Consider the following 15,904-nt stretch of genomic DNA (forward strand, 5'->3'; position numbering starts at 1 on the left):
CACAATTCGTATTTCGGTTTGTTGTATTCCTAGAGTGTATTTATTTTTTTAAATAAAGGTCAAGAGTTTTTACTGTTGTTCAAATTTCGCTAAAAAAACACTAGATTTGATAATAATTCGTGTCCTTTTTTTTTGGGATGATTCCATCCAATCCGGATATTCAATTTTAACGTAATTTCATGCACAACACAATTGAATACCGGACATTCATTTGCACATCCATTTGCGAAATAGGCTCAACATAATTTTTAAGGATTTTTTTTCTTCAAATCACACAAACAAAACTGAATTATGATGCGGCGGCAATGGGTTGTTTTGTTGCAGCATATTTCTCATTCAGCAGATTTGTACGATGGCTTTGCACACAATTTTCGAAATCGGCAACAATGCTGGAACAGTTCAGCGTTTGATTGCCATTTGCTTTGTAGCATTCGACTAGTTTGGCTTTGACATCTTTGCATGGAGGCAACTGATATTGTGGTGCTGAATTCTCGAAGCGGCTACGCACTTGATTGAACTACAAGGTCAAATTGAAAAGATGGTCAAAGTCCATTTGAATGTGGGGAAATCAGTCGAATAGTTACCGTTTCATTGTATTCCTTTTCCAAAATGGCTGCAGTCTTCTTGAGATCTTCTTCTTGCTTCTTCAGACGCGCCTGCCAGTACTGATCGTTTTTACGCAATTCTTCCTCTTTTTGACGGCGAACTTCCAACGCTGAAATTGTGGATCCACCTAAAACAAGCGACACATAGATTTAGTTTCATCGATTTCATTGCATTTTATCAGTCATTTAATGAGAGAGCCTACCGCTGTGTATGATGGTTTGAATCGGTGCAGGAGCAGCTTGTGTTATTAATTGTTTCGGAGATCGTTGTTCTACTTGTTTCTCCCATTCTAACCGTGCTGCGGCCACAGCGGCTTCAGCCACTCGTCGGTCATGCTCCTTTTGTTGTGCAACATCTAGCGTATGCAAAAAATGGGAAAAATTTCACACATTAAATTATCAAAATAGAATCATCGGCCGATCAACGTCATCTCGTTGAGCTATGTCAAATCGATTACATAAACACTCTCCGAAATCATAAATCAAGTTTGAGGTTATTATTAATATATTGAAAATACATGCAAACCTTTGCTGTGCAATCCCTTGAGACGATCCACAACTGCCTCCGATACATCAATCACACTGACCGGCGAATCATTTTCAATTTGTATCGTACGTGGATTTGAGCTACGGGCACCCATTATTTGTGGTTTTGGGAAATTTTCACGTACGGTTTCGCAAGTGTCGCGAAATCAAACAAAACTAATCAAGTGATTCGCTTTTCACATTCACGGACCAAATGTCATTTACTTACTCTCTAATAATATGCGCTGTCAATTTGACGTCCCGATTGCATGTTTCACCACCAGCTGGCACCACATATAAGCCGTTTGAATCTTTCACTGTTTAATTCATCCAACAACTAAATGAAACGACCAGTGATTATGTTTATTTAGAAGAGAATATATTTTACATTGAATTTTGGTTTTTCCATTTTTTTCTTCAATATAATTCGTGTCTATCGTATGAGATCCCTCGCCATAATTTTTGCTGAACGAATTACACTAAAAGCTGTTGATTTGATGGAACACAACATTTCTGTGTTTGGATTTTTATCGGATTTTTTTTTCGGCGATAAGCGTATACTTAGCAACAGCTCTTGTCTTTGCGCAAATACTTTTATCTTACAAAATATCCACAGCGAATTGTTACATGGTGAATTTTGCCTGTTATACAACGATAAACGACAGCATGTGCAACGATAATTTCTATTGCTAAGAATACCTTTACAACATAAACCATTCTTTACGCAGTCTTTTTTGTTTTCTTTTTAAAAAAAAGTTCATAAAAGAGTTTTCGGTTGCGTTAAATTCGTGCAAATAAACAAAATTAAATGGTATGCATAACAACGTAAATACAGTTGGCCAATAGTTTGATGTTTCCTACGAATCTGTAGTAAACTTTTTTTTTCGGTATTTTCATTGATAAATAATGAACATCAATCATTATTTTATTGGGATAGGTCCAGACATTGATATACCTAACCATGTGAATTGTGTTAAATGCGAAAAAGAATTCTTTTGCAATGGTTCAAAGTTTCTAACAATGGTTGGTATTTTGACGAAGTAAAAAGAATGAAAGGTATTGAACAGAATAGTAGACGAATTCATTTGATCTGAAAGTATTTGGTCGAAAAGTCAATTGCAGAATTTTATATTGGAATGAAGCGAATTGGTGTTGAAAAGGTCAATTTTTTTAGATAATCCCAATGAAAATTTCTTCTTTGTATACACTTAAATACTAAATATTTGTTTTCTCTCATCAAATTGGTGTTTGTTGATTGAATGGTAAATTCATTGATAATTTTTGATTTGTATGGATTATAACCGTATGTGTTTTATCATTATTTTTTTTTATTTAATAAAGTTTCATGTAAAAAATGGAAAAAACCCATAATTACTCATATAGGAGAGAGACAAGAAAAAACTAAGCTGAAGTTGATTATTCATACATAAAAAAAGTTGTGACAACTTAGTTGTCACTTAAAATCTAAGAATTTGGTAATAAAGTGAATGTTGATCGCTTTGTCTATCCAACAAATTCCATTCTTCATGAACTTGTGCTATGGCTGAAACTCTGTCTGAAGTGATAAGAGAGGATGTGACAATGAATAGGTATTTATACTATATCATTGATATCTACAGTACGTTTCAATGTGTAATGAATATGGCCAGCATTCTAATCCAGTTATATGCTACAATTATGTTTCAAGTTCATTTAGAGAGTGTGTGTGAACATTTATCGATATACCAAAATATTGCCCTAAAAGCATATTCATTGTATCTTTGGTTTCTGTGAGTGCAAATTGTTTCAGTTCAAGAAAGAAGAGCTAAATGAGTTAAGAAAAAGCGATTCGTGTAAAAAAAAGTCCATCGACTGAGAAATCAGTTCCCATTCCATTTACCATTTTCCATAATGGTGAAATACCGAATTCGGTATATAATAAATATCGAAACATATAAACATATCGACATAATACAAAATTTCCCTAGTAGTTCCCATTTTTTTGTTTTCTTTCCATACCAAAATGCCAGTCACTGACTGAAAAATATTGACCAAATTAAACAATAGGAGAGAAATAGACGGATTTCTGGAATTCATTCTAGTTAGCCGTTGGTGGCGATGTCACTCTGTGATTATGCTTCTGTATAATTGTTGTATATTGATGACTGAACTCATTGGTATCGTCATCGATGACACAATGTCGACTACTGTTGATACTGTCACTACGTATGTTGCTGGCAAACGTTGAAGCCGTATTCATTGCTCTGGTCACAAATGATGATTTCTTTTTCAACGATCGTTCGGTAGATTCGAGCTCTTCGACCACCTCTTTCGACGTCAATTGATACACGTTATTCATTGTGTCGTAGGTTTTTTGGATCAATTGATCCAAATCGATTTTAGTTAATCCAGCGGTTGGGATCGGTGGTAATGTGGTGATGATTATGTGACCGCTATTTAAATGCTTATTCTTATCGTCCAAAAATGTTTGATACGAACTGAAGACGACTGGTAGAATTGGTATTTGCGCGTCGATAGCAACATGGAATGCTCCCTTCTTGAATGGATGCAATTGGCCGGTGTTTCGACGTGTCCCTTCTGGGAATATCCATAATTTGATCTTTTTATTCTTGAGGTTGGTTGAAGCTTTGTTGAGATGATCACGAGCCAAATCGGACTGCATCCGATTGATGAAAATCAAACCGCACAGCCAAGCAGCCAATCCAAAGGGCCATGCAAAAAATAGCTCACGCTTTGCCACCACTGTGCACTTATTCATAACGGGCCAAATATCAAACATTCCTGTGAAAAATAGAACGAAATGAAAATATAGACATCAAATCATGGCATGAAATCACCGAAAAATGTCGAAGCGACCTCATGGAATATCGATGCAATTACTCACCCAAAATGTCCAATGAACTTTGATGATTAGCCACAATGATACATGCTTGCTCCTTTTCCAAGTGCACTTTGCCGCGCAGCTCCCATTTCAGGCCCAACACAGTTGATATGTGATGGCAAAACGAACTAGCTAATCTGCAAATGAAAATATCAACAAACAAACAAAAGTATTAGACGGTATTTCTGTTGTATTTATATGGGTTTCGTTTAATGTCAACGTCACAGCCAAAATTACATTTACGATTTCATGGGCGTTTTGTGTGTTCGGAAATGGGTTTTTGATTTTCGAATCGATTGTTGGTTTTTGGCGGTTTTATTAGTCTTTGACATGAACATTAGCCGCGCAAAACGATTTTAATCGATTAAAGTGGCACCGGTTCTTACAGTAATCCACACGAAAACCATATTTTCGCGCTGAATGTCATTCCAAAACCAAAATCCTATTTATACCATAATAGCAGTGCTTACGGTGATTACCGTCTAAGAAATCCAAGTCACGGCAATACGCCGGATAAATTCCCTATTTTCATTTGATTTTCCACCAAATAACGATAGATCGATTAGATTCTGACGATATACGTGGTGAGACGGAATAATTCATTTCATGGTTTCCTATCGCTTATATTTTATAATGCCTTCGTTCTACTTGCTATTCATTATCACCTTTACTCATTTTTAAATGTCCAAGCCATTTGTCACTCAAATATGGGTTGGGATTAAACACTGCGCAAAAGAAATCCATTTGATTTTTTTTAATATACAACAAATAGACAATTGAGCCTTTGGCCAGTTAATGGTTCATGTTACATTTCATGTCACACGATTTTCACACTATGTTTTGATACCATCTAACATACCTACATATTTCAGTAATAAGTGAACGGAAAAACAAAATAGAATATTTGTGTTCAGTGCAGTCAACAAGCGATCACGAACAATGTGCAGCTACGGTCACGCAGACACTGAATCATTGAACTTTGATTAGCGATCGGTGGATAATATCGAAATCGATAAGGAAATTTGTATTTTTGTTTATTACATATTTGAAGGACCAAAAATGCGAAAGATACTCGAATATGCATGAAAAAAACATATTGTTTTTAATTAGGTGTTAAAAGAAGAAAAAATGAGTGGGGATTCAACTCTCCATAAGCGCCTATACACACTAATCATGTCGCTTATTTGATATCATCTAGTTCAAAAGACTTGTTAATCAGGCAAAAGCCATAAAATGCGATTTGATCTCGATTGTAAAGAATTTATTTACGAATGATGGCAAAACATAATTGCGGTTGAACTTCGAAAGAATCATAATCGCATTTTGAATGTTGTTGATAATCTTGGGTCATGACTGTCACTTTTTGTTGTCTGTTCCACTTATTAAGTGTAATTCCGAATAGAATTATTTTTCAAGTGGACAAACTGAGACATATTTCCATTCTCTCTATCTCTGTACTACAAAGTTTTCAGATTCACTGTATTGTTTGATGTCTTCTCTTCTAATGCTTTTATACAAACTTGAATCATATTGAATGTGTTTGCCATCGATTTGAGAATGAATCATGCTTTTCTGTTGATGATTCATTATAAAATCATAATATCGTCAATTGCGCACCTGTTGTCATGCACCTCACCAAGTGGACTGTAATTATTTAGAAGAATGTTAGCCATGAAAAAATGTTTATTATCCCACCAATAAATGAGAATTTATTGGATTGTTCCACAGTTTGCTTTCGATAAAACTATTGTTTTCCGCAAGTACATTAAAGCCTTTATTGATTGGAATTGTTCCGTTGCAGACTGTAACTTGCCCTGTAACACAGTATTTCACAGCTATTTCAGTATAATGACCGGCCGAATGCGAGAAACGATTAGAAACGTTTCAGGATTAATTACAGTAATAATGGACGTTTATTACCTGTTTACGCTAATTTAAAAAGTATTGGTAGTGTTTTGTTTCCCCGCAGTACCATAGTTACATGGCTATGAACATCGTATGGTGTAAGGGGTGAATACTAAACAATTGTCGCATCTGCAGTTCGGACGCTGTTGATTATGTGCTTGAATGAACAGTGAACACACACTTTTGACATATTCGAATGGCTGGCATAAATCAAACTTATTTAATAATGTATAAGTCTAACCTGAGTAAAGGTGACACAAGGTTCAATTGCAAGAGCTATACCACTGCTGTAGCAGGTGCATGATACGGGGAATATTTTTCAAATTCAATTTTTCATTTTTCGAAAAATCGTCGTCATTGATATCGACTGTTATTAAATTTAAAGACGATAATGATGAAAGCACAGTTTTCAAAATGGATGGCATACAACCAAGCCACTGTGATGCTAATGAAACACTCATTTTCAATTAATTCAATCAAATCGGCTGTATAGGTATAGCCTAAGTGAATACAAAATGTAATTTGTGCCCAGATAACGTCAGTACGTAAATGCAGTAACAAACCAAAATATATTGCACCTACTATGCGTTCTATCTAATTAAATAGACAAGAAGTGAATCAAATTACAATTCAAACAGCGGTTCGTGTGTTCAATGCAATGGTTGTCGGTGTTCTATGTGGCAATCAAAATCAGGTTTTTCTTCCTGGAAAAGTCACTTGTGTTCAAACGATGTTAGGTAATTCATTAACACAATTTTCGAGACTTTCATTACCTAGGTGCAGTACACATACACAGGCTTGACGAATTCAAAATTGACGCTTATTATGAATAAAATAAAAGCGAAAGTAATCAACTCACAGGGAAATGTTGCTTGTTATCAATGAGAGCGTGCAAACACATTGAATCTATTTTTGCTTCCGCTCTAGGTAGAATGAACACACTTGAAGTACATAATAACAGACAAATTGTATGGAATAAGACAGGGTACCAGTAGGTATCATTTCACTTTTAATGTTATCAACTGGTTCATGTCTTTCTTTCTATTTCTTTCCTCCAGATATTTCATTGCGCTGAAATCAATTTTGCTGTTGCGAGTTATACGAAGAATGCGCATAATGAAATATTTCTGTGGATAGCAATTTCTCTTGGCACAAGATGTACACGGAGCATTTGATTTACATAAATACGTATGACACAATCGCTGTTGAATTGATGATGAAAGGCTTTTTCAACATTTCAAACTTCTTTTTTGTGCGCCTTTTCTCTCCTCAAATTGAATCGAGCCGAAGAAAGTTGCGTTCATTTTGAACCATCGCACCATTTGAATGGGTTTGTGTGAAACCAGAATATTTTAGTATGCTTTGTTGGTGTCAATACTTTAGTATGCAATGTGATAAAGTCAGCCGTCACAAATTCATATTTATTGTCGACGAAACGAAGAAAAAAAGAAATTCGATGCAATCGAAAAAATTGAGCTTCGACGCATAAGTAATACCATAGACTTCATTTTGTATGCAAACATTGTACACGCACAACAGAAACGGATTCGATTCGATGTTTGTGTTGATGTTCCATTGAACTTCAAATACCGTTCACCATGTTTGAGCTCGAATGCATACACAGCACGAAATCGCTTGATGAAGTTTGAACATTGTGAAAAAATGAACGAGACAATTATTCGCTGTATGCTATACATTGTATAGGCTGTAGCGCAATTGAAACTCTCGTCCTCTCGCTCTCTCTCTCTTTTCTTCAAATTGAATGCGTGGAAAAGAAATGTAGTCAATTTGAGAGCAGTGTTGATCAAATCAGCACAAACTGTCGACATGTAAACAAACGGTCCCATTGTATATAATATGAATTTGGCCCTGATTCAAAGTAAACGCATTTCGCTCCGAAACACAATTAGACTGTTTGATTCAATCAAATTATGAAAACAGTCGATGGATTGCTCTTTTTTTTAAATTAAAACACATAAGCCTCCCCAAGTACGGTTTTCATCAGGCTGCATCACACTTGTAAAACGACAAAAACCACCTTTGATCTTTGTATCACATCAATTATCCGGGTTTGTCGTCATAAATTAACAAAATGTATGACATTATGCGATGATTTGTTTGGTTTTGGGTTACAAAACGTAATGAATCATCATGTCTTGGAAATGCGGTTGCGTATCGCAATTCATTCACTTTAATCATATTCATGTTGGCATGTACATGAAAACCATGTGTGTATGAAGAACTCGAGAATTCGTTCTAAATTATAATGATCCTAATGAGTGTTCTAGATGAAGACGACAGTAGGAAATCAACAATGCCAAAAAAAAATCTCTTTTTGCAGACACAGAAAAAGACGAAAGGTTCAACTAACAATGTCAGCGAACAAATAGAATTGTTCTGTATGATGAATAAATAAATGGGCATGTACGTGTACGTAGAACAAGACGCAGCGAGCATACGTTGAAATATAGAAGTCTAGCATTATGTCGCGGCAGGTAAAAATCCATAAATTTCAATGGAAGGTCAAAACCTGTGTGTTCTACCGTGGATATTGTGCAAACCTAGCTCATTGTAATGACGTTTAAAACTTGAATCGGTTCATTTGCATGTTTGCGAAAAGGAACAAAGGAAAAAAAACGAACAAAACACATAAAATTAGAAAGAAACGGGCTGTAAAAGGAATGGTTCTACTGCGGTTTTTCTGCGGTATCATTCGGTTTTGTACGTGTTGGGGTGTCGCTCTAGAATATGCATGAAATCTTTGACATGAAAAAAAGCACGGACATAAATATCAGCGACCAAAGTAAATCAAACTGCACAATTTGCGTTCTACTCTTGTTCTTTTGCTCCTCGCGACAAAACAACAACTTTCTGGATTATATGACGTGGAAACTGAGCCAGCGACCAAAGGATCGAAACTAAGTTCTGTTTTTTTTCTCATTCCTTTTTCGAATCGTTGCCAACGAAATGTAGTAAACTTATTTTGGAATCGCATGGGAATCTGGTTTTGGCATTTTCCATTTAGTGCATGCATGTCGTTTGCAATTTTCGAACATTATCGTCGTTCGATTGCACCGATTTCGAATCGGTAGCATCACATTCACATTTTTTTCTGCTTTAAAACTATGCGTTGATTTTCGCATACACACTCGTTTGGTTGCCAATCTGTTTTAGAGTCTCAAACATGGCATTCGCAGGATAGTTACTGTTTGATTGGCAAAAAATGACAACGCGTACTCCATGTATATCTGTCACTGAAATCGACTGACGTGTAGAAACATTGAAAATGCATTTGTTATGCACCAATCATACTTACAATAAATTTTTAACATCACACGGACGAAACAGCATGGGCGGTATAAGTATGATTGAATTAATCGATACCATGGAATAGTATACGCCGAATTTGAAGTAGTATCGAAATACATGGCTGGTTTCGTAAAGAAATGGTAGCAACAGTATCATGCATATCACAAAAATTTCGAAATATGTTGTCGATGCCATGTTCACTCGGTAAAACTCCATATGTTGAATAATCTTGGTTCGTGTGTGGTTCAATTGTTTGAGGTGTGATGTATCCGTTGTTCCTTTGGGAATATTCCCTATTCCGTTAACACTTATTTTGATTCCTTTGTTGTCGCGCCTCACTTATTTTCTCCGTTTTATTTTTAATGTTGCAGTCAATGCACTGTCATCGTTTGAAAATCACAAACCAACAAATTGCTGATTCTGTTTTTCTTAAATGTTTTTTTTTCTTCTCTTTCTTCGGTTTTGCTTCGCTTTCCACACGTCACCACCGTATCACGGAATCAAACGGAATATTTCGTTGTAATCTGCACATAAATAAAATGTATCACTAGGTTGTCTTTATTCAGTTTTCACGACGGTGCTATTTGCTAAAAGTCCGAAAATGTGGCTATTGTGACGAATATCGGGCGACGATTAAGTGGATACGCTTCGATTAAACGGTCTGTTTGTTTTGAATAACTAACTTTTTTTTTGGTTTGGTTCTTGGTGATTAACTCCGAATCATGTTCAATATGTTTCATCAGCTGAACGTAAATTACACTTGTAATTGACGGGCTTATGAACCGAAGAACAAATTGACCGCGATGATTGTCACAGATAAGAATCCGCCGAAATGAACATTTACATTTTTGATGAATGTATTGTCAACACAGGATTGTTGTCTTTTTTTGTTTATCTGTCTGTTTGTTGTCTGCGAAACGGCTTTGAACAGCTCAATCCAATTGTTTGACACAAAATAAAACGTTAATACTTATTTGCGTGCGTAAACAAAATGTAATTCATATGTTTTCGGATTATGGGCCGACGTTTTTTTTTTGGACACCTTTTGTTATATTTTTCCTTTTCTTTCTTATAAAAAAATATTACTCAGTATAATGATCTATTCGCTTTCACGTCGATTCTATTTTTACGTATTGCAATGCAATAGTCGAAGTTCCGAAAAATGTTGTACAACGACGCGTATGTGAATTTTGAAAGAAACGAAATTTTTCGACAAATTCAAAATCTCGATAGCAAATTTAACGGGCATTTCGTTACACTTCATTGATTCACTTATGAATTGGTCGACTTTCAATCACTAACTGAACGCTGACAACTTGTTACGCCGCACTGAAGCTCGTAAAGCATTTACACCACATAGAATCGAGACAAAATCGCAAATCCGTTCTGTCTAACACACTGGAGCAGCTCGGGAATTCACATTTCAATGAAACACATAGATATAACTGTATGCAAACCAATACATTTAAAGTCGAGTGTTGAATGAAAAGTCTGTTTGTTTTCGGTAACTTAACATCTGGTTGTGTTTTCCATTAGTTTTAGTAAAGAAGAAGAAGAAAACGTTGCCTCAAACTTTTATCAAATACTGTTGCTCTGTCTGAGTCGTGTTTTCACAAAAGTACCATTCGGACAGCGTGCCAGCTTAAACTAAATCAATTGGATTCGCTTTAAGTTTCATTGCTCTTGGTTTTTTTTTCATTTATGATGATATCGTCGTCGTTGTCAAGACAATTACCAGTATAATGATCTCGTATTCGCTTTGACGTAGATTCTCTACAGTTCTCACTTCAATCAACTTTTAATGCATGGCATACGGTACAGCGACAATGTATGTACTGTATGTTCTTATTTGACGACTTGCTGAAACACAACACTGGCTATTCTCGTGCTCTCACCCGCGTCGTTAAATAAACAGCCAACGCGCCTATTCCTCGTTGTTTCTCAATTAAATACACACAATTCACTTCATTTCATGTCATTGAAACTTCATTTCGTCATAAAATTGCAGTCATTTGGATGCGTTCACATGTTTTTAAGGCATCAAAAATTCAATTCGTTCTCGTTTGTTAATATTTCACAATTTTCACACATTATAAACGATCATTTACAAAAAAACTGAATTCACATTAAATTTTACACTTGATTCAACCGAATTTCAATTCGTACTTTTCCGACGATTGTTCGTTTTCTCACAGTGTCCTTTCAATTTTCGATGTTATTATGAGTGGCCGATTCGTCTGTATACGTTTTCAAGCAATTGCCCGTATTATGCGCATAAGACATATTTTCACTGGGAAAAATTCAAGCATACACATCATTTGTATGTCTTTTGTGTATTATTTACATTTCTTGTAGTTGGAAAATTTCCAGAGCGGAACAATTTGACATTATACACATTTGGTGTGTTCAAATGGCACAACGATACAAAAACAATATCGAAGATAAAAGGCGATGCATCAATGTGTGCGTGCAATTGTATATGTGTGGGTAAAAGGATGCGGTTCATATGCCAAATTTGAGTGCGTAAATCCCTTTGAAACACATTCACAATCGAACCGTTAGTCGACAACACTTGCACTCTAACGGTCAACTTACAAACTACTCAAATCATCTTGCTCTGTCAAATACAAATTGGTTTCGATTTGAATTGAACAAGAATATTCGTCCACTATGAATGAATATCGAAATTGTGTTGATATTGCTTCGAAAGTTCTTAAGGGAATTAGTTTTTGAATAGGTTGAAATGGTAATTGAAATCGATAAATTATCTGTGATGAACTAGAATAAGTGCGAATATTTCTCGGGCCAAAATAAGCTATCCCATTTATAAATCTGGATTTCTTCGACTGAACCAAATGTAATTCGATTTGATTTACATAGGGTTTTGCTGGGCTGAATATGTTTCATCCATAAAACAATATAGTTAATTCAATTGTTCGCGTTATTTTTTTCAAATCCTGAAATTTCGAATCTCAGATTCATGTAGAAAGAATAATAAACGAACGAATAACGGCATCGCCTGACCAATTGACCACTGTTTGACTTTTTACAATGTGCTTTCTTTTTATTCAATATTCCACTTAATTTAAGACAGTTAACAGTTGGTTATATCTCTAAACCAGCGTGGTGCAAAATTTCTGTAAATCCTGCCCAGATTATCGGGCCGGTTCGAAAGTATAGTGTTTACCGCCGTAATTTTTGCCACTATCTCTTGGGAGTTGCTTGGGCATCGCTGGTCGGAACATTTTCTTGTCTTCTAGCCACCAATACAAAGCCAACGTGCCACCAATGCATCCAAGGAACCAAAGCCACATCTCCCAGATTGGCACACGGAGCGGTCCTGGCAAACCAGCGCGTGTTTCATCGTAGAAATCAATTTCGGCATGAACCTAAAAGAATGCACACAATCCGTTTAGATGGAATGTTTAAATGTTTTTCTTTTTGTCTCAATCATGAGTATCATCATACTGGTTCTTGAAAGTTTCTGCGGTATTCGGGATGATCGTATGGATAATAGACATCTTTTTGTTCAATGGGCTTGTCTTCTAAATGCGGATAGTCACCGTATGGCACTGTATTCAAAGTGAAAATACATTTGTAAATAATATTCAATTAAATCGACTCAAAAATGCATCATTGCTTACAATCGGGTGGATACGGCTTATATTCTTCGGGTAATAAACCGTACTTTTTAGCAGCTGCTCGACGTTCTTCCTCCGTTTCCGGATATGGAGCTGGCTTGAAATCTTTGTTCCATCCTGGAAAAAAAATTGTAGCCGAAAAAATATTGATGTTCAATTAAAATTTCCAAAATGTTCAATTTACATCGATTCCCTGTCATCAAGTGTGCAAACTGTGTTTGTGTTATGTCTATTACGTAAATAACCAACAAAAATTTTCACACTGGATTCCATCGAATGAATCGACTTTAATGCAGAACAATTGTATAAGAATAATACTTACCGCCAGCATTTCGTACGAGCGTGTAAACCGCTGCTGGATTTTTATTTATCCTATTGACGATATTTAGACTTTTTATTAAAGCTGACATTGTTTCGTTCCGAGGACTGCTAAGAAACTTTGATTTTATTTTATTTTTCTCCTCTGAACAATGACAGATGACATCCAAATAGTGATTGTGAGCGTGCGTGCGTTTAATGACATATTTCAAATAGTCACATCATTTGTTGAAGGTTTAACAGGTCTAAAGAGCGATTCAAAATATTCTTTTTGATTTTCAATTTCGAACAGAGCAGAAAATAAAAGGAAATTTCAGCAATTTTTTTTTCTTTAATTTCTTTCATTTCAAATGACTAAATTGCTACAACAAACATGTTTTCAGTCACAAGTCACAGCATTCGCGTAGAGTAACACTGGTGCTGCCCGATGTGTGAGAGTAGCAAATTGTAGCAAGCAAGCCGTCATTCATGTTGAATATATTCCGTCGTTTGTGTCAAAACACAGGAGTGCATTTTGCGTTTATTCACGCGTTCACAATTCTTTACTCAGTGGAAAACGAACAAAACGGCATAATTTTTTGGCAAATTATTGAATTAAATTCGCCGTTTGTAACTAGTACAGAATAAGTTGATTGGAACTGAATAGTCAAAAGGGTTTCAATTGAATTGGCGAATAATTGGTAAAAGTAAGGTTAGAGTAACATACGCGCTCAATTCGTTCGGAGAATTTACGTAAAAAAAGTCGCAAAAATGGTGCCAATTGGTCATCCAGGTGCACCACACAACATTCATGGACCACATGGAATGCAATCGATGCCGAGCGCACCATCCGGACCGAACACATTGTCTACCAATCAGTCAAACAAAGCAGCATCATCAGTGGTAAGAGTCAGAAATCATTGTAACCAACAAAGTGTGACCAATATTGAAATAATGGATAATGGGCTCGTTGAGCTCTTAACCAATTGGCCATTGAAAGTGGTTTGCATTGATTAACCAAATCAAATTCGAATTACAGAAACCAAATTACACATTGAAATTCACATTGGCCGGTCACACAAAAGCAGTATCAGCGGTAAAATTCAGTGCTAACGGTGAATGGCTCGCCAGTTCATGTGAGTATACCAAGCAAATGCTTTGCAAAATGATTCAATTCCAACTAATTACCCTGTATATTTTGTTCATTCGATAGCTGCTGATAAATTGATCAAAATCTGGGGTGCCTACGATGGTAAATTTGAGAAAACAATTGCCGGCCACAAGTTGGGTATTAGCGATGTGGCTTGGTCGAGCGATAGTCGTTTGTTGGTTAGTGCCAGTGACGATAAAACACTAAAACTCTGGGAATTAAGCACTGGAAAATGTCTAAAAACACTCAAGGGCCACAGTAATTATGTGTTTTGCTGTAATTTCAATCCACAAAGCAATTTGATTGTGTCAGGCAGTTTTGATGAGAGTGTACGCATTTGGGATGTTCGAACTGGTAAATGTTTGAAAACACTGCCCGCACACTCGGATCCAGTGAGTGCGGTCAATTTCAATCGTGACGGTTCGTTAATTGTATCATCAAGCTATGATGGTTTGTGCCGTATTTGGGACACCGCTTCGGGTCAATGTCTGAAAACATTGATTGACGACGATAATCCGCCTGTGTCATTCGTCAAATTCTCACCGAACGGCAAATATATTCTGGCCGCCACACTCGACAACACACTCAAACTATGGGACTACTCTAAAGGCAAATGCTTAAAAACGTACATCAACCACAAAAATGAAAAGTATTGCATATTCGCCAACTTCTCAGTCACCGGCGGAAAGGTGAGATGGTCTTCTACTTTTGTTTTTATCTCTCCTTTTCTCAATTCCACACGATCTTCTCCACTTTTCCAACCATTCGATTGTCTAACCTACATATTTTCATTTGTGATTTCAGTGGATTGTATCGGGCAGCGAAGATAATATGGTTTACATTTGGAATCTACAGAGCAAAGAAGTCGTACAGCGCTTACAAGGCCATACAGACGTTGTACTATGCACGGCATGCCATCCGACAGAGAACATCATCGCATCGGCCGCCCTCGAAAACGACAAAACAATCAAACTGTGGAAGAGTGATACATAAATTCAACAAGTGGACAGAACATTCATTTTAAGTCACCGTTTCCACCATTTGGATGTAAATCATCTCGAAAGAGAGACTCTTCGGTTTCTTTTTTCTACATTTCAAACTGATTTCTACTGGATTTTTTTAGTCTTTATAAGCAATTTTGAATTCAGAAAATGAATTTCGTTTCTTTAAGTAATAATCAAAGGAAAAATAATATAAACGTGAACAAGGACCGCTTCATAAACGTTACGCATATTTTGGCTACCGCAATTTGAGTCGCTTCAAACAAGTTGAATTATTTTATTGAATCTACTCCCGTAAAATGCGTAAACAAATAAATGAAGCAAAAGACACAACAATAAAATCAGATAATTTTGACAAGACCACAAATGTAAATCATTATATAATGACCGACATTAATTGAAACCCATTTTTTCCTTTATGACAAACATTTTGATGAGTTACAAAAATAAAAATTACAATTATATTGAGGAAGAACAACAACAACAACATCTTGTTTTAATCTATTTAGTCCATTTTGAATCGAGTATTTACCTCTTTTGATTTCCTCAAAGTTTGCAACATTTTACCTTACTTCGATGGTTACCTCTTT

General features: G+C 36.0%; 4 protein-coding genes across 4 annotated transcripts; 1 reads left to right on the top strand and 3 right to left on the bottom strand.

The window, feature by feature from the left end:
* Window positions 1-11: 11 nt before the first annotated feature.
* On the bottom strand, window positions 12-1,375 carry LOC129573144 (MICOS complex subunit MIC19). Its single transcript, XM_055453421.1, has 4 exons — window positions 1,132-1,375; window positions 809-961; window positions 585-733; window positions 12-517 (listed from the first exon to the last, which is right to left on the bottom strand). Exons 1-4 carry the CDS (start codon window positions 1,244-1,246, stop codon window positions 290-292), a joined length of 645 nt encoding a protein of 214 aa, XP_055309396.1. The 5' UTR covers window positions 1,247-1,375; the 3' UTR covers window positions 12-289.
* A 112-nt stretch (window positions 1,376-1,487) lies between these two features.
* On the bottom strand, window positions 1,488-11,650 carry LOC129573126 (1-acyl-sn-glycerol-3-phosphate acyltransferase alpha). The gene is made up of 3 exons (XM_055453375.1): window positions 9,233-11,650; window positions 4,015-4,148; window positions 1,488-3,911 (listed from the first exon to the last, which is right to left on the bottom strand). Exons 1-3 carry the CDS (start codon window positions 9,439-9,441, stop codon window positions 3,208-3,210), a joined length of 1,047 nt encoding a protein of 348 aa, XP_055309350.1. The 5' UTR covers window positions 9,442-11,650; the 3' UTR covers window positions 1,488-3,207.
* Window positions 11,651-12,262: 612 nt separating this feature from the next.
* LOC129573147 (NADH dehydrogenase [ubiquinone] 1 beta subcomplex subunit 8, mitochondrial) lies at window positions 12,263-13,347 on the bottom strand. Its single transcript, XM_055453437.1, has 4 exons — window positions 13,189-13,347; window positions 12,870-12,983; window positions 12,694-12,797; window positions 12,263-12,614 (listed from the first exon to the last, which is right to left on the bottom strand). The coding sequence occupies exons 1-4, from the start codon at window positions 13,274-13,276 to the stop codon at window positions 12,381-12,383; spliced, it is 540 nt and encodes a 179-aa protein (XP_055309412.1). The 5' UTR covers window positions 13,277-13,347; the 3' UTR covers window positions 12,263-12,380.
* A 225-nt stretch (window positions 13,348-13,572) lies between these two features.
* On the top strand, window positions 13,573-15,798 carry LOC129573122 (protein will die slowly). Its single transcript, XM_055453358.1, has 4 exons — window positions 13,573-14,066; window positions 14,203-14,299; window positions 14,377-15,002; window positions 15,118-15,798. Exons 1-4 carry the CDS (start codon window positions 13,935-13,937, stop codon window positions 15,304-15,306), a joined length of 1,044 nt encoding a protein of 347 aa, XP_055309333.1. The 5' UTR covers window positions 13,573-13,934; the 3' UTR covers window positions 15,307-15,798.
* Window positions 15,799-15,904: the final 106 nt, after the last annotated feature.

Source organism: Sitodiplosis mosellana, unplaced genomic scaffold, assembly GCF_009176505.1.
Source record: "Sitodiplosis mosellana isolate CC-2019 unplaced genomic scaffold, AAFC_SMos_1.0 Smas_scaffold_1, whole genome shotgun sequence".
Lineage (NCBI taxonomy): Eukaryota > Metazoa > Arthropoda > Insecta > Diptera > Cecidomyiidae > Sitodiplosis > Sitodiplosis mosellana.